This window comes from Chenopodium album, chromosome 11 (assembly GCF_948465745.1).
Source record: "Chenopodium album chromosome 11, dcCheAlbu1.1, whole genome shotgun sequence".
Taxonomy (NCBI): domain Eukaryota; kingdom Viridiplantae; phylum Streptophyta; class Magnoliopsida; order Caryophyllales; family Amaranthaceae; genus Chenopodium; species Chenopodium album.
Genome location: NC_137844.1, coordinates 879,409 through 905,127, shown reverse-complemented (window position 1 = coordinate 905,127; position 25,719 = coordinate 879,409). Strand labels below are relative to the sequence as shown.

At 34.1% G+C, this 25,719-nt stretch overlaps 2 protein-coding genes across 2 annotated transcripts; one reads left to right on the top strand and one right to left on the bottom strand.

Annotated features, from left to right (window-relative positions):
* Nucleotides 1-593: 593 nt before the first annotated feature.
* LOC145567087 (vacuolar protein sorting-associated protein 51 homolog) lies at nt 594-13,447 on the bottom strand. The gene is made up of 20 exons (XM_081626314.1): nt 12,176-13,447; nt 10,221-10,360; nt 9,793-9,847; nt 9,586-9,693; nt 9,042-9,140; nt 8,843-8,920; nt 8,146-8,223; nt 7,842-7,991; nt 6,755-6,855; nt 6,579-6,646; nt 5,558-5,631; nt 5,360-5,426; nt 3,935-4,053; nt 3,349-3,615; nt 3,121-3,237; nt 2,352-2,423; nt 2,206-2,256; nt 1,390-1,629; nt 1,138-1,314; nt 594-995 (listed from the first exon to the last, which is right to left on the bottom strand). Exons 1-20 carry the CDS (start codon nt 12,356-12,358, stop codon nt 876-878), a joined length of 2,364 nt encoding a protein of 787 aa, XP_081482440.1. The 5' UTR covers nt 12,359-13,447; the 3' UTR covers nt 594-875.
* Nucleotides 13,448-17,823: 4,376 nt separating this feature from the next.
* Nucleotides 17,824-19,015, top strand: LOC145567085 (bZIP transcription factor 53-like). The gene has a single exon (XM_081626313.1). The coding sequence runs from the start codon at nt 18,281-18,283 to the stop codon at nt 18,704-18,706; it is 426 nt and encodes a 141-aa protein (XP_081482439.1). The 5' UTR covers nt 17,824-18,280; the 3' UTR covers nt 18,707-19,015.
* Nucleotides 19,016-25,719: the final 6,704 nt, after the last annotated feature.

Below are 25,719 nucleotides of genomic sequence, written 5' to 3'. Positions count from 1 at the left end.
AATTAATCTTAGAGTAATAGGAATAAATAGAAAGCCTATTATGTACACCATTTGCTCATTCAATCAACAAATAAGTAAAAATATTATTTGTCACCATTAATTATGATTTTGAAAAAGACACTTAAGAACAGGGATCATATCTCATCAATACTCGTATATCACAATGTATTGTGACTTCTTACAATTAAAAAAATGAAAACTTTTAATTTGTACTCCCGAATGTTGTTTGGAATTAACATTTGCAAAAAAGCTTCTCTTTCCATGAATGAAGAAAATAACCCAACTTCTCTAATCAAGCTACACAGGGTAAAGGCGCATCATACAGTTCACTCCAAAACTGTGAAGATTTACAAGAATAACTGGTCCTTTTTATCAAAAGGTTTCCGACATACATGGAATCACAATCACCTGTCAACATCTTAAATGGTGTTCAAACTGCTAATACTATCTCCAGCCAGAACAAAAGTTTCAAACTTTTGGTAATATACACTCATACATAACCATTAATGTTCGACCACGAGATATTGTTGCTGTAAAGAGGGAGAGATGGGTAGAGAAACAAAGAGAGAGAAGGAATATTGAATATGTAAAGATCGGGTGTAAAATATCTGTTTTTTTTTGGTATTGATACTGTCAGCATTACAAATTTGATCCTTGATGATGCGCTGTTCTAATAAACATTGCAACGACACTAACCAATGCGCAGAACAACTGCACAACTCAATTCTCAATTTCTCATCCTTTACGTGATACGTGCTTCACTTGTCCAGAATATCAAAGAGCGCGCTCCTTTCTTGGACTTCACACAAGGCATGTATGGGTAATTAGCGGAGGAGTTGTTACATGTATCAAATGCTACAAGAGATTGTCCACAACTATGGACGGCCAGCTGTTTGTTCCCTGGGTTTTTCCAACTTTACTTGTATAAGTCTGTCTAAAACTGGGGGCTCTAATGGGATTGGATCCAGACAACGCTCTACAGCAGCATTAATTACCTGACAATTCAAACAAATAGCCATTTCAGTTTTGTCCTTTCACAATTACCACACGAACACAAGCAAGCCAATAAAATTGACTTTGTGACTGATCAAAAGTTAAGCACAGCATACAACACTATAAGTTTATAGGTTCCATTACCTCGTCAAGTAAAAAATCAACAGCGGCTTCATCCTCCACATTATCCTTAATAGAATCCCTCAAGAACTGTGTGTCCAACTGGATTTGCTGAAATCCACTCCGGTTGAAGGTCTGCAATCGAACAAATTCTTGCAGACTTTTCAGGCAAAGCTTCACTATTGTAGTTAGGACAGAATCCTGAATCATACCATGCCCACAAATTAGCTGCAAATTAGCAACAGCTGCACTGTCGTACAATTATCAAGGGTTTACCTGTGTGGCATCAACTTTGGTAAAAATTTCCATTTTCTGCTTAAATAATTTAGCTAGATGGGTCTCAAGCAGATGACTCCTGGCCTTTTGAGGGTTAGATCTGGTTAGTAGCTTTTCATCACGCAATGGATTACTTCGTGAAGATGTACTGCTGGCGTTGCTCATACTATCAGCACGACGATGTTTACGGGTGGGTCCCTCGGGTAAAAGTTGTTTCACTTCAGACAGTACTCCTCCCAACTGCAACCCAAAAAAAAAAAAAAAAAAAATCAACATGAAATGAATGTGTACCTAGGCATTTGTTTTCAAACGATATGTCGATACTTGTACTGTTACAGCTTGATTGGGATCCAGATACAAATTCGAACAGTAAGAACAGTGGCATTGGAAGCACCTAGACCTAGCATTCAGCAGGTCTGGAATTCAACTTGCAAAGAAAGAAACATGTATTGAGAATATGTTGGGGTGGTAACAAGAAGAATCGGGCTTATTCTCGCTTTGGGCCCAGCTATGTTATGGGGTAGTTTGTAGGGATTTGAGTGCTATCAGTCTATACAAGCATGAGATGGTAGGGATGAGAAAGCCCAGACTAATGAAACAATTTAACAGCCCAATGTGACTCCTACCAATAAGCAGCTTTAGTAATGTGAAGGTGTATAGCTTATAACTAACAAGCAAAGATCCTCATCCTTGCTAAAATCCAAGAGAAACTTTTCTTGTAAGCCACAGAGAATTGCACTAAGTCGCAAGTAATTAGCCCCTGCTTTGGTTTGAAAAATGTCATAATAATTGAAAATAATAAACAAGAAAACAAACCTCTTGAAGAAATAAGTCAACAAACATGTGGACTTCTCTAGGCTCCTTGTGCTGTAAGAACCACAAAAAGATGGATATCAGATTATTATAAACAAACCAAAACAATCATACATGAAAATATAACGTAACTGTGAATTTGTACTTACCTTGATCCAATTAGGTGTTGTAAACCGCTTTTTCAGGAGAACTGAAACTCTCTGAGTTTTCATTTTTATGTACTGAAGGATGGAGAAAAAATAATTGCAAAATGAGTAGTTACACAATATTTCAGTAAAAAGAGGGACAAGAAAGATCATAACAATAGAGTATGGGAAGAATTGTGATTTCTGAAAGAAAATAAAACCTACTAATTTAAGTGGATTAGTTTTCAATATAAAGATTCTTCAAATGGAGGCATACTCCAAAGAGATTATATACAGCATACCAAGAGTGAAACACTATGCACAATTTATTTACAAAAAAAAAGTAAAGAAGGAAACACCATGCACTAGATGTGCTCAGCACAGATATGTAACCCCAATTAAATTAAATTCCAATGGCCAAGTGTTGAAGTACATGGGTGGATGCCTAAGAGTATATTTGCATCTCGATGTACATGCACACACACACATAGGCAAAACAATGGCTCATAATTTGAGAAAACTGTAATATTAACATTTTAAAAACAACTAAAATAGCAGTTAGCAAATTATCAAATCCCTATATAGCTAAGATTCCAAACCAGAAAGGAAACCACCATAATGTCTTCTTTTACCTTCTTTCCTATTTGTTTTCTTTTGGCCATTGCCATTTAAACAAGAGAATTAAAGAAGCTGAGTTCAAGATCTTAGAGAAAATTGAGGACTAAAAGTAGGTAAAATGAAAAGCAATATTACTGGTATTAGATGATTAAAAACAAAGAGTAAGAAAACCTACAAGGTGCAGAAATTTTTCAGCAGCTGATCGATAAATTCTGCATATTTCTGCAGGAACAAACGCAGGGCCACTCTCATATTTCCGAACACTACCACCAGAAAATGAAGTTGCGATCTCCTGATAAAAAAGTGCAACGTCATAGGCAATCTCACAGTGTAGAAAGAAGATTTAAGGACTCCATAACAAACATTAACCTAAGAAGAATCAAGAAAACTCAGGAGTACTTGCCTCAGTGATTCTTGGAATGGCGTTTTGATCTATAAAAACAGAGAGCTGTGCCAGAACAAGAACAAGTCCAGCAACAGTCTTATCTCCTTGTATGCCATCATGAAAGATTATATCTTGAGTAGCTGAATTACTTTTCCCCGAAAGCTGTAGAAAGCGATTATATAGTGATCTGAAGAAGTCTTGAAATCCTTCTTGAACCCAATCAACTATCAAATCTCTCAGGCTACTTAGCAGAGGCAGGCTATCATCCAGGAGTTGGCGAAAGTCCTATAAGAAGTCACAAAACATTGATTTGAATCATTGACACGGCAACACAAATGAAAAACAAGAAAACTGATTTAGAATTAGAAATATGCCGGGGTATCCTGAAAGTAGACAAAAGGCAAACAAAATATTAAGAATGTCTATGAAATTATGACTGCGGTACAGAAAGCCATGCCCAGACAGCTATGATGTTGTGTTGCCTATGAGACAGGTAATGAGCATTCTTGCACAAGACATGACATTATAGAGTAGAAACTGCTTTTCTCAGTTCATGTAAGTTATGCAAATATGTAAAGGTAGATTTCGTTGACACATGTATTACCAGCAAGACACCCATACTCCCTTGTATAACTGCCTTCTTGCTGGCCTCCAGTATTGCCTGCAAAGGATGCTCTTCTTTCACTGCCTCCTTTTGGTTAATTTGAACTTTCATCAGTGAGTCTGCAAGTTCCAAAATGTTTTATTATACATAACCCATCAACCAAAAAATTCCAAACGATGATCATCAACATCAACATTTAGACAGATACAAATTCGGGTCGAACATATGCTATACAATGTAGTAGTATAAAATGTCCAAAGTCCACAGCTACAGACTTTACCATAACCAAGGGTGTTTACTCTAAAACCTAAATAGCTAATAGCATTCATCACCTTCTATCTAGGTTTATCTCAATGACTTAGTTCCCATATATAGCTACCAAAACAAAGTTAGGGCTCATTTAAGACTAAGCTCCATATTGACCTAGTCTGCTACAAGTCTACAACAGGAACACATTTTTTACCACCATTTTCTCAATCTCTTTCACTTAATTTACTCGCTACATTTTGGAATAATTGATACGCTATATTGGGCACATAATTTAAGAAAATAATGGGTGGGGGCATATTGTGAGTTGTTAAAAATAAAGGTAATAAATTCATTCAAAATTTTAGAAAAGGGACATGTGAGGGTGGGAGAGTTAGTGTGCTATGGTGGGTGAGATAGATACATTTTAATAATGGTGGTCCCTTTCCAGTTATGATAGTGTGCCATGTATTCTAAGGCGGCCAAAAGAGAGAAATGTGTTAATCATTTCGAAACAGGAAGTAATTAGTAAAGCACCAAATGTTTTTACAATATTAATAAGAGTTGCAGCACCCCCAGAAACTCATAATTGCCATATCCGTAGCATAAAGAAGATACTGAAAAAAAATGAAATCAATTATATTAGGGCTCGTTCGGTATCACTATAGTTTTTTGTATTCCAAGATCATATGATATAGGTCATTTAATGAATAAAAAATTGGTCAAATTTTTTAGTACCCTGATGTTTAAAACTGACAACAAAAAAGCGGAAATAACTTTTTCTAGTTTTCTGTCTTTGGTTTTTCGTTTTTTTTTAAAAAAAAAAAAAAAAAAAAAAAAAAAAAAAAAAAAAAAAAAAAACAGAAAACAAAAACAATTGCGAACAAGCCCTTAATTTATTGTTTGTTTCTTTTGATTGAACAATTAACAATTTTGCATAATATAGCTGGTATATAGGATTAGCACCCAGAAACAACTCAAACCTCGCTGACATGAGCAATAATCCTAGACATCTTTCTTGGATTCTATATTATCATTCTTTTGAGTACCAAGTTGGGGATAATATAAAGAAATACATGCAGCTGCTTGGCAAATTGCAACCTTATCGAACCAAATCCTTATAAGTACTTCTACATATGCAACTGAACAGTCTAGCTAACATATAAAAAAACAATTTACCAGATATATCCTGCAAAAGATGAGAAAAGGCACCAGCAATGTACTGCTTGACAGCATGGTTGGCAGCCTGGTCACAAATACAGGACAAGAAACAATAAGAACAGTATCCCTTTACATGAGAAGTGTCATGATGCAGGCTCTCATGGGTCAAAGAGGCAGAAGTTTTAACAGAAATTATGTAAATTTCCAAGGAAAAACCTCCAAACAAGCATCAGCAACAGCTGCTTCAGGCAGTACTTCATCCATCAGCAGCAAATCATCCCAAACAAGTCCTAAACAAGAAAATAAATTAATTTAATAACCTTGTGACATACACACCTTTTAAAGAAATTTGGAGGTGTATAAGAAACTAATATCCGCTACCCAGAGCATGTTAGGAGCTATACCCACAGCTCCTCCCCTTTTCGTAAGTAATAAAATGTAAACAATTCTACTTAAAGGACGATGAACTCACATTTATAGGCAAATTTACAGATTATGATGGAATAATCACAATATGCGTGTCCCATGAGCTATAGGCTTTGGCTTAGCAAACCAAGTTACAGAGACTCTGCTAGAGACCTTTAACAAAAAGATGGAGTCCCAAACACTACGAGCAGCACTGTTATAGTCCTATAGCTTCAGACAGGCAGAACCAGGGCACATGACATACTATAAACTATAAGCTTTATTAGCACATACTGACATGCCTCTTATTATGAGGTGTAGCCTGTAGGAGCTGTAATGAACTGATTTTCTGGGTTTATATTTCTGATTTAATCATGCAACAAATAAAGATGAAAGCTTTAAGATTGATTAATAATGGTGGAAGGGTTACAAAAGATAAGTTAATAGCTTAAGGCTATTACTCTCAAATAGTGAGTTTAGCTCACAACTCTCCAAAATGGCTTTAGGCCGTGACTCTCTACGGTTTCCCTCAATACCAAATTTCTGCCTACCTTCGCTTCCCTCCTCTCTCTCTCTATTTATACAAAGGCTAAAGGGGCTAACCTAATAATACTAGACTACCAATATTGCCCTTCCTTAGGTTAGTCTAAAACAGGAGCCATATGAGTTTTACTGTTTGCTTATTTTAATGTACAAAATAAGTCAAGCAGAAAGCAGTTCAACAAACAGGATGCATAAGCATTTTCAAAAAATTAGAATAATTCTCCCAAGTAACCGAAAAATCATGAGCAGGACCAACACTTGGACATAAGAAGGGGAAAATGAAACTTACGTAGCAGTCCCAACAATTCTGCGGAAGAAATTTGGTTCTTTATGAGCTTCTCAATGGATTCAAAGTGCCTGAAGCAACATAGTGATCAATTCAGATAACAGATTATGGTAGATAAGTACAGAGATTGAGTGAAGTGATCAATCAAAAATGTTGAAGGTAATTCAACTTCAAATTACTTGATAACAAGATCGTGTGAGATTCTGATAAGTTGCTGCTCAGAATCCGGAAATATAACACGATAAGCACGGACAGCCTCCACCAGCTCACGAGTTGAAACCTGGTCATGGAATGGTCAAGTAATTTAAAGGGACCTATGCAACAAGTAAATATGATGTATCTAGTAGCTATTATGAGCAAGTAACCTTGATACAAGAAATATGATGAAATTGTAAATAGGCATCAACAAATTACAAATGTCAATCATGAACAATAGAGAAGTAGAAGTTTTCACAATCAAAAAGACAGAAACACATTCATGTCAATCTTAGTCATCTAAAAAAGAGTATCAATCACAAGAGTTCCAGAACCTTTTCTTTTTTTTTTTTTTTTTTTTTTTGGGGGGGGGGGGGGAGGGGGGGGGGGGGCATGCATGCTGTGCTAATTTGTGTTGAGGGCAAAAAATGGAGGAAAAAAAAAAAAAAAACAAAGTCTAGAAAAAGCACAGCACCACGCCTACCCATATATTTCACATAATTCATGGACAATGTGTTTGTGCCAGCAGCATCACTTACTAAGGTACTGTATTAGAAAATCAGAGCCAGCAACCGGTACTAGACTACTAGCAGATCCAAAGGCTTCAATGACCATACAGCCCATACTCCTCTCTAAATTCCATATTTCTATCACTTACAAAAAACAATGGCCTTTCCTAATACTGTTAGGAAATTGGTGTCTATTTTCTGGAATTTGAACAAAAAGTAGAAAGTGAATTATAAAAATAAATGCCATAATAGAAGCCCAATGACCCAGTTACAGGTCCAGCACATAAAGCAGGTTATACAGCCAACCATACAAGTAGGCTACTAGGCCAGATAGCATGAAGGAGATCTATCATCACGAGAATAATTGAAGCTCAGGCATGTACCCAGGGGAGTCCAATCCTTTGAACTACTAGATCAGGACTCAATGATTTAGAAAGGTCTGCTGCTCCATGATTAAGATGACAGCCACTACATGCATAAAATTAAGATAAAATAGGTCCAATTTAATGTTGTTTAGATCAATTCCAATTGTTATTTCAACAGAAGGAAATACATTGCATACCTCATGAGCAGCAGGGACGTGATCTGGTGATTCTTGTTTTACAGACTCGTCTGCTTTTACAGAATGGCTGCTACATCCGTCAAAGTGGAGTTGTACATCCTCAAGGGATTGCTCCAACTTTTCAAATAATTGATCTTTCAAGTTGTCCACCTGTTGAAAAGAGTAAATTTGTCAAACAGGGCACTGAATGAATTCACCATTGAGCAAAGTGCACCGAAAGTCCAAAACCATTTGGCACAACTTCAAATGCTGGAAATGACTACAAATCATTGTTAAGCTAATGTGATAGAGATGAAGAACACACCGGGAAATCCAGCTGCTTGAGAAGCATTACAGCCTCAGCTCTAGCTTGGATGGATTCTGAATCTGAAAAAAGCTTTCCCTGAAGAAGAAAGAGCATGGAATGCTAAAGTTATCCTTCTTCATAATCTTCACTATTAAGAAGAAAGAGCATGGAATGCTAAAGTTATCCTTCTTCATAATCATCCCCTATTAAGTAAAACCAAATACGATCTTACTCACTATCACTAATAATAACTATTTAGAATCTCACGGAATCAACAGCCACCAACAACTACAATCACCTGCCTGCATTGTCATCTTAGACACAGATTCAGCAAAGCATTTGGAGGTAGCAATTACAACAAAGTTGAAAGAAGCCCTTACTTGTGTTATCTTTCTTGTTCCCAAATAAATCAAATGTAAAGGACAAGCTGTTCCCAGAAAAAGGGGGGGGGGGTAAATTCGAAGAAAAGGTACAAGCAAAAATACTGCATCAATTCTTGTTGAAGGGAATCCTTTTCAAGCCAAAGCTATAGATTCTGTTTTCGGATTCACCAACTTTTTTCAAATTTTTCTTTCTTGAACAAATTTGAGTAATGGGTCTTAATTATTTATTATCTACTTACAGGGAACAGCTAGTTTCACCTCCATTGCATCAAATACTAATGAGTTATGTAAACTCAAAAAACTCACTCCAGGAGTCAGAATGGACTAATTACCTGCAGATTCTTAATTATGATGCTCACTGCTTCTTCAGATGCTTTCTTACAGTCTTGGAATGATGAGTCTCCATATACCTAATGGAAAGAAACCAAAGTATACAAAAGGGTGATTTTGAGAAATTTAACTTCACTTCTACGCAATGACTCACAACACAGAGAAAAAGTAGGACCTATAAATTCAGTGCAGAGGGAAAACCTTAAATATAGGCATAGCTCCAGTGTAGAACTTGACTGCATCAGCATAAGCTTCAGATTTAATGCACTTCCCAAGTCTTTCAGGTAAATCATATATAAACTGTTCTATTCCAGACATGTAAAAAAATCAGTCAATTTGGTTATAGCTATGAATTTTAGAAGCCCAACAAACAACAAAAAGAAAAGAAATCCAGCACATTTAAACAATGGACTATTAACAAATCATGAAGAACCAACATCTAATTATTTACTTTCATACATGTTTCAAATTTTATAAGATAAATAATTTACATGTTTCAAATCATGGGATTAAGGCTTTGATTGATTGAAATAATTTACAGCTTTACAACAGATAATATCCAAAGTGCTTAGTCATACAAGGGTGGCCGCCACTAACATATAACTGAAGTAAGCACAAGACCCCATAAGAAAATGGAACTAATCCTATTCCAGCTACAAAGATACATAAATGGGGCTCCTATACCAGAACATAACATCAAACCATCACCAAACGAAGTAAACAAATTATCCACCCACTTAAATACCTGAATTTTGCGTAGAAGGTTGCGGGTGCGGTGCAGCTTTTCGATATGTTCCCTTTTCTCAAACAGTGATGTGTTGACCCCATCACTTCTAGATTGCACCGATAGTATCTGCAACACAGTCAAAGTTGAAAAATCAAAAGAAATAAACATTTACTTCAGTGGGAGATTGTTGAATAGATGACTTTAATTTTCAAACTACTAAACTACCTTCTCGAGTAGCTGTTCCATATTTGCTTCCATGCCCACTATGTTACTATTCATCCTATAAGATTAATAAAATTAAATTAATTGTAAATAACATAAAACAATCACATTGTAAAGAAACAAGTATGAATCATAGGTCGACAAGCATAGCCATGGGAAATTGTGGTATACAATTCTATATGTGCAAATTAGCAAGCATGACTTATGTGGATGCAAGCTCAACCACTAACAGAGATCAATAGGGAAAAAAAAAATCAAAAATTAAAAATTAAATAAAAAAAAAAAAGCAACAGAATTACAAATAATACAAGGCAGAGACAACATTAAAAGAAGACACAAAGGATTTACAACATTTAACACACATCATAATACAATCAAACCCCCCATCATTAAACATCCAAATGATCAATGCTGATGAGTTCAAAACTTGCCTTTTTATTGTATCCGTGGCACTAATGAACTTATTGTAGTTCTCATACACTAACATCTGCAAATCAGTGTCCAGATTTTTTATCTCAGCTGCCATTTCAACATGTCGTTGAAGTAGTGTTTCTAAGTTCGATTTTTGTACCTGTAAATGGCATATATAGAAATATCCAAGTATAAGTACGCAATTGCAGATATAATATACCTCCCAAGATTCGAAAAACCACTGATATAAGTAATTCTGAGAACATCTTCCATAGTAATTCCTCATACATTGCAAGATTACAAAACAGGGCAATAGCAAAGTTAATTCATCTACCCATAAGCCTGTAAAAAATAATGGACTATATCCTGGTATTAACAAAGGAAATATTAATAAAGCCTATTATTCATTTTACACTCAAATCCAAGACAAACCTCCAACAAGGCAATAAACAACTAAGATCAAACAAAAATGAAATGCCTTCAGTACTATATATAAGTTCACCCAACAGGACAAAGTACCAAAGATAACTTTGCTAGGCAAAAGTGTAAAATGAGTAAATGACAAGTTGACAACAAAAGACCAAGAATTTTGGCTGTCATAGTGGTTGCTGGTTGGTTTGTTGAGAAGAAAGATAGAAGATAAGAATAAGTATATCTTGAATCTCTAAGCAGACATGCTCACGAGGCTTCTCCCAAAGGTTTTTTTAAGGCGTAAGCCGGGAATAGACAATAAAGTACTGTTTGTAATTCTTGTTTCTAGAAAATCCCTAATCCTCCATCTTTGTTATATACTCTGTATTCTTTTATCCAGAAATCCAAAAGATCAGGGAATCTAATGCAACTCCAAAGCATCTACCTTTCCCTGCATAACCACACAAGCTATAGAACCTTTGCTAGGCAATTAAGCAAATAGGCACTGGCCCCAAGCAACCCTCTACACAGTCACGAGTAGGCCGTGCTTTTCTCAACATTGTCATAATAATTTGATGTAATGAAAAGTGGCTACAAATACCCTGAGTTTAAAAAAAATTATACCATGAATCTAGAATTTCTCCCATGTTTATATAGGGCCCCTCTCCCATTCTCAGCGTCTTTATTTCTTGGCTCAATGGGGAACAAATGCCAATTGACCAATCCCCTTCTCAAAGATTCTTATTATTTATCAGCATGATGCCATGATGCCTAATGTTAATGGGGCAAGCTTACGGGTATCAAAATTCCCCGCAAAAGCAGTCAACTAAGTACATGTTTTTTATTAATTGCAATCCAAATAGTCCAAACTCCAAAGATCAACACCGTGCCCCTTCCCAATCTACACAAAACATATAAACATGTGTACAAGTAAAACACCATCAAAAAAAATTATCTAAACTAATCCAAGAATTACATAATTTTACCACCATAGGTCTTAAAGTACAACGAGAGCACAACACATAAAATTCAGTCATTTCTGGAGTTGAATTTAACCTAAATTAGGGTAGGTAGCCCTATTGTACTCAATACATCCGTTGGTATCAAAACTTTGCCATTCCCCCACAGTCCCGAGTCTCCCGAGTCCCGACAGTGAAGTGATCAAGTAGGAGTCTAAATCTCAACACCAAGCTCCTTCTTCTCTTTTTAGCACATCGCAATGACTTTCGTTCGGGTTATGTCTATTACTATGGTACTACATTAGTCTACATCATCCACCTCCCAACTACAATCAGCTAGCCAACTCGAATATCGGCTAAAATTCTCAATGCCAGCCCCCAAAACAGATTAAACATCTTCTAACTCATTGATCAACAGCTCCGAAAGCCGAAATCAAAGCATAATCAAATCATCCACATGATTAGCACACATTACACAGCTAAGTGTCAAAATGCTTATAAAACAAAACTGATTCCATCAATAAAGAAGCTAAATCAACCAAATTAAACTCACTAAAAGACTAAAAACAATAATTTCAAGAAATAAAAAAGGAGAGAGAAAGTACCAATAGATTCATGTAGTTGTCAGGATCAAAAGAAGGGGAATTAATCGTATCCAATGTAGCATACTTCGAAGAAACTGCATTTGAATTAGCTCCTGAAGTCGATTGATCCGTCGAATAAAAGCTCGATAACAGATCTCTCATTCTCTTCGATTTATCATCCAATGGCACATCATCTGCCGCCATTTTCCGTACAATTAATTTCTACAATTTTAATATTTTTTGGGATCGAATTGTGAATCTGAGTTTACAAAATTTGAAACAATTAGGGTTTTTTACAAGTCTTTTGATGATTGAATTGGGGATTGAGTGTGATGAATGTTTGGAAAGTTGGGAGTAAAAATAAATTGAGCAGGAGTTTTTTCTAACTGAAATTTGAGGTTTTTTTATCTGGAAAATGAGGAGAGAGAAATGGATGTGGTGTGTGTTACGACGTCGTTTTGTCAGTGGTGCTGATAAATTGTCCTTTGTGATTGGTTTGGTTTCATATTGGGCTAATCTAATGCTTAGTAAATAAGGCCCCATAGTTTAGTTTGTTCAATTGGATGCATTGTAATGACTTCCACTCTATTTTGGAAATACTTATATCCGAGTCTATATTTAAACGCAAACTATATATTTAAACGCAAACTATTCCAATAATTTGTGTGTCCCGTACTTCTCTTTCTCTTTCTCTTTCTCTTTCTCTTTCCTTCTTCTCTTCCTTTCTCTTTCTCTCTCATCTGCTTCTCATTGTTTCTAGATCTAAATTAAAATCAGAAATTCACATCTCTAATCTCAACTATTGAATCGAAATGGTGGTGGCGTGGGTGCGATTTGCGATTTTTGATAGTTTGCGAATTGGTAAAGGAATTTGCTACGGCGAGGAGCAGGGGAGTTGCGGTTTGGTGGTGGGCGTGAGCAGGCTGCGTAAATTGGAGATTAATTGGAATTGATTGATTGTTGTTGATTGTAAGTTGCAGGGGCTGATGTTGTGGTGGCTGGATTTTGAGGTTATTGGTGGTGGAGTTGTAGTGGTGTGAGTTTGGAGGTGGTTCGGTAGGAGTGACGTGAGGAATTGGTGGTGTGAATTTGTGAGGAATCTGTGAGTTTGGAGGTGGTGGAGTTGAGGTGGTTCGGTGGGAGTGATGCGAGGAATCTGTGAGTTTGGAGGTGGTGCAGTTGAGGTGGTGTGAATTTGTGGGATTGACGTGAGGAATTGCATATGCAGAAGGGGGGAAAGATGAGAGAAAGAAAGAGAGGAAGAGGGGGAAAGAGGACAGGGAATAAAGTAAAAAAAATATTGGTGGTTGTTAATGATACGAGATAACAAATGATGCATACATATAAGCCAATAAAAGTAACATATAAACCAATCAATGTCTAATATTAGTCAACATTAAGGACCTAAGACATTAATAAAAACGTATTAGCCAATAAAAGGAATATATAAGCCTACAAGAAGAGTATATCAGCTAACAAAAGATATATATAAGCCAACAAGGGGAGTAATCAGCCAACAAAAGATATATATATATATATATATATATATATATATATATATATATATATATATATATAAACTAACAAGAGGAGTATATCAGCCAACAAAAAATACATATAAGCCAACAGAAGGAATATATCAGCAACCAAAAGGAACATATCAGTCAACAAATGAAACGTATCAGCCAACAAATGAAGTGTATCAGCCAACAAAAGCAACACGTAAGCTAACAAAATAAACATATCATTACAAAATGAAACATATAAGCCAACAATTAAAATATACATATCAAATTACAAAGTAAATATATCAACCAACTAAAGAAACATATAAGCCAAATTATGTATGATATCAGCCAACAAAAGAAAAATAAAAAAATAATAAATAATAAAAAATAAAAAATCAGCCAACAAAATATATATATTAGCCAACCCAAAAACCATATCAGTTAATAAATGAAACATATCAGCCAACTGCCAACACATAAAACATATAAGCCAACGAGTAAAATATATCAGCCAAGGCTCCCACACCAAACACTTCGTGCGTCCGTACGCATGAAATACCTTCTCATATTTAAATACGTAATTTTTGTAAGCCTGTTATACAAGTTATAAGTATATTTTGTTTAGAGTTAATGGATTATTATTATTATGTTCTTCAAGGGTAATATCTCACCCCATTTTCACATTATAGTTTTATTACATTTCACATTTGATAATGCTTAAATAATTTTCATTTTGTACTAATGCATACTTTTATTTAGAAACAAAAATGTCTGAGTGGTGACAAAATTGCATGGGGAATAGTACTTAAATTCAATGTCAAATACTATATTATAATCAAACACAGTGAGAGTTGAGGTAGGTATAGTGAAAGTCTTAATCATTTGCAACAAATTTCTACTCTTAATTTACATGCACATAATCTGGAAAATAGTTTTTGGTGTATCTGGTAATGCATAACAAGTTGTATGGTAAGAATCCTTCTCTCATGCCACCAATTTGTGTCTTGTTTGGTTTTCAATCACAAGACTTTAAATTTAAATATGGTGTAGTCATGCACTGTGAAAAATAATGGAGGTGTTTAAACTTGTCAAATGAATTGTGTAAGTGTGAAAATATTCTAATTAAATGGTTGCAACCACCAAATTGTTGTAATGTGACTCTTTTATGAAAACTTCGCTATTTTTGTAAATAGCTACATGTATTCTATTAAGTGGATATAATAATCCATATCGATATCAATATACCATCTTTTACTAATACATGACTCTTTTTACATTTTTGTAATTGCAACATGGGAGGATACACAATGTTCTCGAGATAAGAGAGATAGAGAATTAGGAAACTTATACGATAACTTGATAAGGATAAAGATAGAAAGAATTATTGTCTAAAACTCCAACTAAATATTACGGAGTATAAGTATTTTACAACTTATGAAATAAAAAAAAATATATATAATCAATAAAGAATGGAGAAATATATCGTTACCAAAAGATAAACATGTCCAAAATGTGAACTATATTTAAATTGAAATGTATAATTAAGAAGACTAATACGTAAATTATGAAGTATATCAAGAAAAGTAAACCAATTAATAAAAGGAATATTCATGAGTAAACATAAAATACGGTCCTTAAACTTTGCCAAAAAGTCTGATTTTGGTCCCTATACTTTCAAAAGTCTGATTTTGGTCCCTCAACCACCAATGACTCATCAATTGTGGTGGCTAGTACAATGAGTCAGCAAAGTTTAGGGACCATAGTTTAGGGACTTCTAATGCTAACTGGACCAAAGTTTAGGGACTTTGCCTTTTTTTTTCCCCAATTGCTACTAAATATGTTAATTAACCATATATACCCTTAATTAATCAAATATTATTATTTCCCTTCAAAAAAAAAAAATCTAATACTATTATTTTATTTCTCTATCTACTATTGAATTTATTTAATTTCCCACATTAATGTTAATAACTTATGTTTCTCTCTCCTCAACTTCTTACCTTCCCCATTTTTAAAGCTCCACCACCCTACATATCCAACCCACTTCCACCAGCACCCACCCTCTCCCACCGAAAAAAACCTAAACCCCCCACCAAAACCACCAAATTCCCCATTGTACTACTCCCACTAAAATCATCCAAAACCTAGCCACTCCCTACGAAAACCACCAAAAGCCCCACCAACACCATCAACGAACCACCAAAATTGCTGCCATAAAAAACGAAACACCAAAACCATCAACGCCCCAATCGAAAACACAAAACCTCTATCACTCTCACCAAAACCATCACCACTCGCATTGAGATTCACTTTCACTGAAAACCACGCACCACCTCTAGATCTTCAAGCCTCTAACTTACCAATGCATCCAGATCTATAACCTATAAAATTATAAGTATATATTATATTATCCAAATTTCAAGGTGGTGGTCGTCTCGTGAACTTGACATGGGTTAATCCTTTATTATTTTTTTCTTAAATTCAAAACTAATCGTTTTCGATTTGATTTTTTTTATTTTTTTCAATTTGACTGGCTTTTCTAGATTCGTTGGAAATTTTGGTTTTTTTTATTAGTTTTAAAACAGTTGTGGTGTAATGATGGTGATGGTGGTGGTTTATGTAGTGGTGGTGGAGGTTACTATTGTGGTTTTATTTTTGGGGCAAAGCGAAGACCAAAGCATGTCGTTTTATTTTTGTGGTGTTTTATTACGTCACATGTCTTGCCGAGTCTCTAAACTTTCCCTTTAAAAAATATCTAATGCTAAGGTCCCTAAACTTTCACCATTCTTAATATAAAATGACATGTCATATGGGTAAAGTCCCTAAACTTTCCCCTTTATTTGACAAATCAGCAATTTAGTCCCTAAACTTTGCCTAGTCATCAATTTTTTCGTTGGAATAACTGTTTAGAGGCGGTGCAGGGACCAAAATCAGAATTTTGAAAGTTGAGGGGCCTAAATTAAACTTATACTAACTTTTAGGGACCGTATTGGTCTTTGCTCGAATATTCATCCCTTGTTCCTTTTTTTCTTACCCAAAAATAAAAAAGAAAGAAAGAAAGAAAGAAAAGAGGAATCTGAAGTAGAATATACGGTAATGCAGGCACGAAAGCTGACGTCATACAACATGCTATGCTCCATTTTGCATTTGCCAGCCAAAACTTGCCAAATATACCAATTTGTATTTTTTATTTCTTATTCTTATTGTTAATATTTCTTGCTCATATTGGAAGATTTCTATCCCACCTAACACCCATGGCCCCTCCTAATGTGCTCATCACATAATGGCATAAATAGTACTCTATATAAAATAAATAAATTCCAATGTGCTCCACCTTTATAAATAAATGGCAAAAGTTAGTGAACGGCAAAAGTTAGTGAACGTTAGATAAGATAATTAAAAGTGAAAATATTAAAATTAACATTAATTACACCGAATGATGCGTAATTTTATCATACTTTCCTAACTTAATACGAAGTACTATTTTAACCAATATAATTATTCTATATCAAACGCCCCGTGACGCTCGTTAGCAAGATCTTAAATAAATCAACAATATTTTAAATTGACAAAAAAAAAAAAAAAGAAGATAATTTGTGTTGACCAAACAAACAAACCAAGGGAAAGGAATGCTTCATTTCCCAACGGAAGTAAAATAAAAATAGAACTTTTATTTAAAGTCAATCTTATCTAAAATACATTTAGTCAATTTTATAGACAAAAAATTCAATGATTAATATTTTGTATCATTAAAAGAATAAAAGGTACTCCATATTTCTTACTCCATAAAATATTGAGATAAGGTCCAAAACTATTACAAGTTCAAAAAACTTATGAAATTTGATACAAAAAGTTGTCCAAACGCTAAGTAATATAAAATTTTCAAATAATGGCAAATTTAAATAAGAATAACTGATTACAGTACATGGTTTAAAAAAACAACTGATTACAGTACATAATAAGATTTTATAAGATCAGATTAATTAATAAAATAGGCAAATATCTTGTAGATTAAGGGTAAAAATTTGATGACAGCCAGATCTTAACAGCTAAATAAAATAATAGGATAGGATAAGCAGCTTCCAAGAAAAACAGGAAAAAAAAGCCCTTGAAATTTCTATAAAAACCGAGCTATAACCCTTAAGAAAACCTTCTTTCTTCCTTTCTTTGCTTTGATTGCATACTTTGCGTTTTCTTCCTCTTCTTCTCTCAGATAAGTCTTTTATCTTCTCTCTCTTTTCCAATTTATTCTTAAATTCCCCAAATTTCTTCCCCTTTTCTTTTTCAATTAGCTCTTGTTTTTTAGATCTAGGGTTTGTTTCTTCAATTATATAGTGTATGGTTTGAAATTCAATTTCAATGTTTTTCGAGCCTTTATGAGCTACCAAATCCAGATGCGGAGGATTCGAATTCTCCATTCATTTTCAGTTGTTTTCCTTTACTGGTTTTACGTTTTCTCATGAATTAATCGCTTCAATTTCATAGATTTAGGTGTTTATTTTCTAGATTTTTAGATTTCGTCAAACCCTAACCCTAATTCCCGATTTCCCCAAATAAAATCTTTTTTGAGGAAAACAACCGATTTTCCGAATTTAGTAGAAATTCTGTGTGATTTATAATGCAGCAATCGCAGCCGGTGAGTTCCGGGTCGGATTCTGACCCGAGGTACGCGAATATGGATGAACGGAAGCGAAAACGGATGCTTTCGAACCGCGAATCGGCCCGAAGGTCGAGGATGAAGAAGCAGCAGCATTTGGATGAGCTATTAAAAGAAGTGAATCAGCTAAAATCTCAGAATTCTGAGATTGCTCAGAAGACGGATGTTGTTACACAGCATTACATTGCTGTTGAATCTGAAAACAATGTTTTGAGAGCTCAGATGATGGAGTTAACTGATCGATTGAGGTCTCTGAATTCCGTGCTTCAGTTTATGCAGGATGCTAGCGGTTTCGCCATGGATATCCCCGAGATTCCTGATAGTTTGCTCGAGCCGTGGCAGCTCCCTTGTCCTGTTCAAACTATCCCGAATGTGTTTCAATGTTAACGATAAACCAATGCGTCTGTTTTCGAGGATAATCTCGAATGCTTAGTAACGATTAATGGTGGCTAAAGATTGGGATTATTATTTCGTTTTCGATTGTGAAGAAGGTTGCTGCTGTTTTATGTGGATGGGATGATGTTTAGTAGCATGTCAAGTTTGTGGTTTTGGTGATTTGAGAGTCTTAATTGTGTTGGTGGTTGTTAATTAGTGTGTTATTAGGTTTTGATTGTAATGTGTTTGTTGCTTCTTTTATTCAAGTCAAGTCTATTGGTGATTGTGTTGGAATAATAAAGTTGATCATGTTATACTGTATTTGGTTTATGTTAAATCTTGATACTTTATTTATGAAGATTTTATTAATTTGCAAGATGATTCTTTTGGTTTATGTTAATGTATGTATTACTAGTCTTTGGGATCAACCTTATTTCTCTAACAAACGCGATTGGGGTATATTTTGGCTGCCCATGTATCAAGCTTCTCAAACAAATTGTGTTTTACTTGGATTTTGCATATAAGTTTGTTGCTTGAATGAGGGAAGATAAATCCATTTCGAATATCATTTTTGCTTATAATCGCGGCACATTTCCTTGACAATTAAAGTTCTTAAAGAATAAACCTCTTAAATATTGAATTTTTTGAGCATTTCTAACGTAATTTATCATGGTTTTGGACTTGAATGTGTAACATGTTGAGGGCAAGTGTTATATTTTGAGGCTTTATTCTAATGCTGTATTTTGCTGGAGAGCACCACAAGTCCACAAGATCATCAATCTTGTGTTCTGTTCTTTTAGCATAAATGTGCTTTTTATTGTGACCACTTTTGGTTTCTTAAGAGGGTGAGGAAACATGGAGGGGGACTGAGAGCTTTATACCATTACAAAGTTTTAAGGTGGAAGAGCTTTATGATTCAGTTGATTGGCCTTTAAAAGCTAATCAAAAGGGTTTGAAAAGGAATATCCTTTATATGCTTAGCGATGATATTGTTTTTTTTAACTTTATTATGTTCGCGTATTTATAATCGCTATTTTAATCACTTTTGTCAATGCACAAAATTATTAATACAGAGTATGATTATTTTTTTGATATCTAAAAAGATACAGAAAAAGTATTATTCTTCCTATGATAATAACTTTAACTTAAATTGACTAAAGGGTTCAAAAAGGATTTTACTTGAAGTGATTGGATTCCGACTATCACTCATACCTAGTATTTCATATAATTGCTAACTCGATTAAATAAGAAGTGGCTTTGATATCAGGCGAGAGGAGCAGGTTTGAATACGTCAGAAGGACTCAAAACAATTCAAAACTCATTAGTTGCAATTATTGAGATAAAATACTTAACAAGTTAGCATTAGACAAACTTTTGCAAACTCTTCAAATTACTCGTGTTGTACTTGTAGTAAGTCCTAAAATCATTGTGATTCATGTCCATAACCTAATGATTTAGATAAAGGTGTGTATAACTGAGTTGACTCGATCTAACCTAAAAACGACCCAATTTAGATTTCGACTTACATAAATACAATAATTTTAGATAACACAAACCCAAACTAGACTAAGTCTAAATTGACCCAGTGACCCATTTTGACTCCTTTTGGTTCATGCCATGGATTGAGGCTAAGGGCTAGCGTTTGCTTCACCTTTTTTTTTGCTTATCTGATCTAATTTGAATGTCGAATTTGACCAAACTTTGACCTTAAATATACAATAATCTATACGGAAAAAATGTATCAAGTGGGTCTTGTTAAATTTGTAATAATGTGTATTTTATTAATATGTGATTCTCATAATTTTTTCATTACGAAATTAAAGATGTTCAGCGATAAAAAACTGCACATAAAACGATGATCTGATCTGAACTTATTTTTTCTGAAATAAGTAAAAATAAGCTGAACTAAACACAAAGCATAGGATTCATTTGGCATTGCTGTGAGTTTCTGTATTTTTGGGTTTTTGTTTTTTAAAAGTATGTGATATATGTCCCATAATGAATCAAAAATTATTTAATCTTATTAAAATCATGATAATTTTGAAAACTGACAACAGAAAAGTGAAAATACCTTTTTTGTTTTCTGTTTTTGATTTTAAAAAAACAAAAAACTGAAAACAAAAAATAATGACATGCCAAGCCCCTAACTTTTCTTTTCCTCGTTCCCTCATGCGCCCCCCCCCCCCCCCCCCCAAAAAAAAAGGTAAATTAAGAAGAAAAAGCCTCAAACGTTTAATTTTGCCCCTTCGTTCACTAGTTTTTTCGCTGCACCCCTCTTTTTCTCTCTCTCTTCCATTGAATTCTTCGTTGAAGCGGCTTGTGAGCTTTCTTTCCTCCATTGAAGCAGTTTCTGAGGTAAGATACTCTTCTTTAGTCGTCGAATTTTCACAATCTAGGGTTTCATTAATTTAATTGTCAGTGTACTTAATTTAGGGTTCGAATTATTGAACTATTACTTTGATAATTAAAATCATATTTCGTTGCTAATTTGTTGCAGACTTTTGTTTATACATTTCTTTACTATGAAAATGCATTTTTTTTCTTTCTATAATCTTAATTAATGTGAACAATTTAGGTGAAAAGGGTCTTTTGGATGAATAGCTTTTCAATTTTTTCGAGCAATTTAGGTTTTGTTCTTATGAACTTACAAAGTAATTTGGTTACAGATTGATATCACATTCAGAGCTCTACCGAAGTAGTACAAAATGGTAATTTTCATTCGTAATTCAATACTTTTGAAATAACATATACTGCTGAATGAATTTAATCGAGCTCCATGCTTTATTTTTGGTGTTGGCAGCTATTCTTCTCATATTTCAAGGAAATTGTGGGGCGCGAAGTGGTTGTGGAACTGAAGAATGATCTCGCGATAAGGGGCACCCTCCGTTCCGTTGATCAGTACCTCAATATCAAGCTGGAGAACACTAGGGTTGTTGACCAAGACAAGTATCCTCACATGGTATCTCCTGCTCCCTACCATTTGATTTGTTTCCTCGAAATTTTTGCACCCTTTAATATGATTGTATGGAGTTTGTTGAAACTTTATTCATCAATGAGGCAATGATTTTGGGTGAGGAATATGGAGCTAATGCTTATATTTTGTTCTTGATCTTAACATTTTGTTATTGCTTCAGTTTTTAATTTGCGTAGTAATTATTGATAGGTTTTAACTAGGGATGAAATATTGCATACATATTCTTTTTCCTCCGACATTTGTATATGAATGCATTAGTTTGAATGATGTATACTAGGCTGTGTGAAGTCATATATGCTAGAGTCGGCTGGCCTTTGAACTTGTTTTATCCCTAGATGGATTTCAGCGAGGAACATGCATTACATATGTTCTGCTTTGGCATTCACCAAACCTCTCTACTGATTTTATTTGAATGGTGAATGCTTTAGATGGTTTCAGACTTTTCCCTTATCCAGTCAATTTGCCGTGCTTGATGGTTTTAATTAGCTGTAGAGTTCACGTTTGATTTATCATCCCCGGAAGACAATGTTATCATTTTTACCTTTAGTAGTCTCCTTTGTCCAATGGTCTCTTGATGATCTTTTATTTCTTTATCTTCTCTTAGCTGGTAACTAAACAGGGTGTTGGCTAATCTATTTTATGAGTTGGCTGTTCACCCCTTTAAACATAGATACACAGATCTTGTACTGTAAGTATTCTAATAGACAAGAAGTAGATATGCTAGTTAAGAGACATGATTTAAATTTACCGATCACCTTTGTCATACTTGTGTTGAAACAATTTTACATGGGTTCTGACTTGGGATATTGGTTGGACTTGAGAAGGAAAAAAGGACATGGTTTTCTCTCACTCTTTGTTTTGGCAATTCAAGAAGATTTGTTCTGGGGAAAAAAAAAATCATTAATTGCTTTCAATCGGAATTGGACCATAATCTTGCATGGAAATGGAATGGATTTTTTTCATTTTTATGGCTAACCATCTTTGTGGTACTGACATTGGCCACATTGGTTGTGGGTGAGGGGTGATGGTTGTTGGTCAATGAGAGAATTTTATGCAGAAAAGGTCCTATGGCTGCATTTTCTGTTGTGAAGTAATTTCTTTCTCTAAATAATTAGCAAGTTTTTCATTTTGGCTCCGTTTATTTTGATGGAAAACATTTATCATGGAAAATTATTTTCTAAACAATGGGACATGATTGTGAAAAGGTTTTCCTTTGTTTATTAAAAAAACTTTTGAAGTAAATAAGAATGGAAGTAAAAAGAGGGGAAGGATAGAGGAGAGAAAATAGAGAAATGAGGAGTAAAGAGGAATACGCGGCATACCATCTTAACAAAAGGAAAATGGTTTTCCTTCTTTTAAAAAATAATTTTTCACTTATGGGATTTTTTTCCCCCAAACTATAACAAAACAAACAGAGGAAAATCATTTTCCATGAAATTTTTTTCCACCAAAACAAATTGAGCCTTAAATGAAAAAGTGGATTGATTGTAGCTGAAAATAGTGTATAATATTTATTTTTGGCAGCTGTATCCGGATCTGGAATTTTTTGCACCTTCAACCATGTCTCTGCTTAAAAATTAAATTATATCCACGCTTGGTTTTCGTATCCCCACTCGAGTTGGAAATCTATTTCTGAAACTGAACATCATAGGTTTAGTCCGAGCCTGCTCTAGACGAGTGAACACTGTTATCTCCTTATAAGCATCTCCCTTATCAAGTATCAAATATCAATAACTGACTTTTATATTGATGCAACTGTGATGTCATGACATGAACCTCAATTCCACTAAACAAGACTTGTAAGAAACTGGAAAGTATGTGAAATTAGGGAAGTAGGGGAGGTTGTTGTAGAGCCTTTTGGAATATCTGGTTGTATCGACATATTCCAACATTCTTGCGAGTAATCTCAGATTTCTGTCTAAATTATCCTTGGGATTGTAAAGAATTGTCTCAAAGGTTACTTCGGCATGTATTGACTAATGTTTATGGCGCTGCTTAAGACATATTCAATGTGAGTGGGTTCTTAATTTTTAGTAGTCTATTATGAGTATTATCAAGGACTTTTATACTGCCATAGTGCTGTATTTTGCTATATCATGAATTGAGGGGATGTGCAGATCTACTGTTGTAACTACTAACTAATTCCTCTTCACTAAGATATATGTGAAGTAGCTTCTATAAATAAAGATCAACTTTCTAGGCTACCAGCTTTTTTTGGACAATTAGCCAAATTGTAAAATATTAGATAGGGAGATGATTAGATGTATTCAGTATATCTTTGTCCATTTTTGTGGATGTGTATTCAAATCACTTTAATTTTTTTCATTGTGGCTGATATCAACTTAGGCAGATTGAGGGGAATAGGAAATTTAGTAAAAGCTTCTTTGTGCTTTTCATTTGCCTTGTGAAATTAAAGCCAAATGTCAGTCGATGTACTTTTTCCCATTATTTTCCATGAAAGCTCACCCTTTTTTTTGGTTGAATCAATTACAAATTGACCCTGGAAGAGTTGGCAACAAGACAATTCTGATTTTGGCTAATCTCATAATCTCACATTGTATGATCACTTTGGATTCTGTTCTTAATCTGGATCTTTCATATCACTGGTGATAGTCTTGGTTGGGAGGGGGAGCTAGCCTCTGATAATGATGAAGTAATTGTTTGCTTTTAATCATCAGTTTAAAATTCCTTTGGCTACAGAAATTGACAATTATACTTGTTTTTGCAGTTATCAGTGAGAAACTGCTTTATTAGAGGTTCAGTTGTGAGATATGTTCAATTACCACCAGATGGAGTTGATGTTGAGTTGCTTCATGATGCTACTAGAAGAGAAGCTCGCGGCGGGTAAATCTGGCAATGGTGCAGACTGACTTTCCTTGTACGAGCATGTTTTTGGTGGATGATTAGTAGGTGCCTTTATTTGATGCTCTGGACCTTCTTTATCTGTTCTGGGGCATGTTAATTTACCAATTGTAATGATATCTCAGCTACGTGACCTTTTACATTGTGATAGTGAATGTTTGGAAATGCTGATATTATGAGATATGCGTGCACAAGTGACATGCTGAAGCTGTGGTTTTATTATGTGCATTTTTTTTGAACGGCATGGCTTTATTATGTGCATTTGTCAAGCCCATGTGCCAATTTTTGCTATTGTTTCTGTACTTTTGTTATCGTGGTTCTATCATTTCTATGTTAATTATACGAGGGGCAGAGATGAATGTGTGCCTAAAACCCATGACATCAATGTGTGCATTTCTTCAAAGTACCTTAGGCCCCGTTCGTTAGAGTTGCTCTGCTAAAATCTGCTCTGCTTTGCTCTGCTGAAATTTGCTCTGCTCTGCTTTGCTCTGCTGAAATTTGCTCTGCTCTGCTCTGTTTCAATCTGCTCTGCTTAAAATTAATACTTAATATTGAATTATTATAATAATAATGTATATTTAATAAAAATGATAATAATAATTAATACTTAATGATAATAATAATTAATATTTAATAATAATAAATAAATAAATAATATTTATTAATAATAATTAATACTTATTAATAATAATACTTCCTCCGTTATCTTTTACTTGCAACACAGCCTTGTGGCACGTGTTTTGAGCTCTGGTTTATGTAATGTAAATGGACAAATTTTTCATTATAATTTTTACAAATGATACTTAACTCTATTCTAATTTTTGTGTAAAAATTATATTGATAAAATCGCTCGTTTACCCTCACTAATCATCTCCTAAAACTGCGTGTTTAAAAGGTGTGTTGCAAGTAAAAGAAAACGGAGGAAGTATATAATTAATATTTAATGATAATATAATTAATATTTAATAATAATAATAATTAATATTTTATAATATAATTAATATTTAATAATAATAATTAATATTTTATAATAATATAATTAATATTTAATAATAATAATATTAATAATAATATAATTACTATTTAATAATAATAATATTAATAATAATAATATTAATAATAATATAATTAATATTTAATAATAATATAATTAATATTTAATAATATTAATATTATTAATAATAATTAA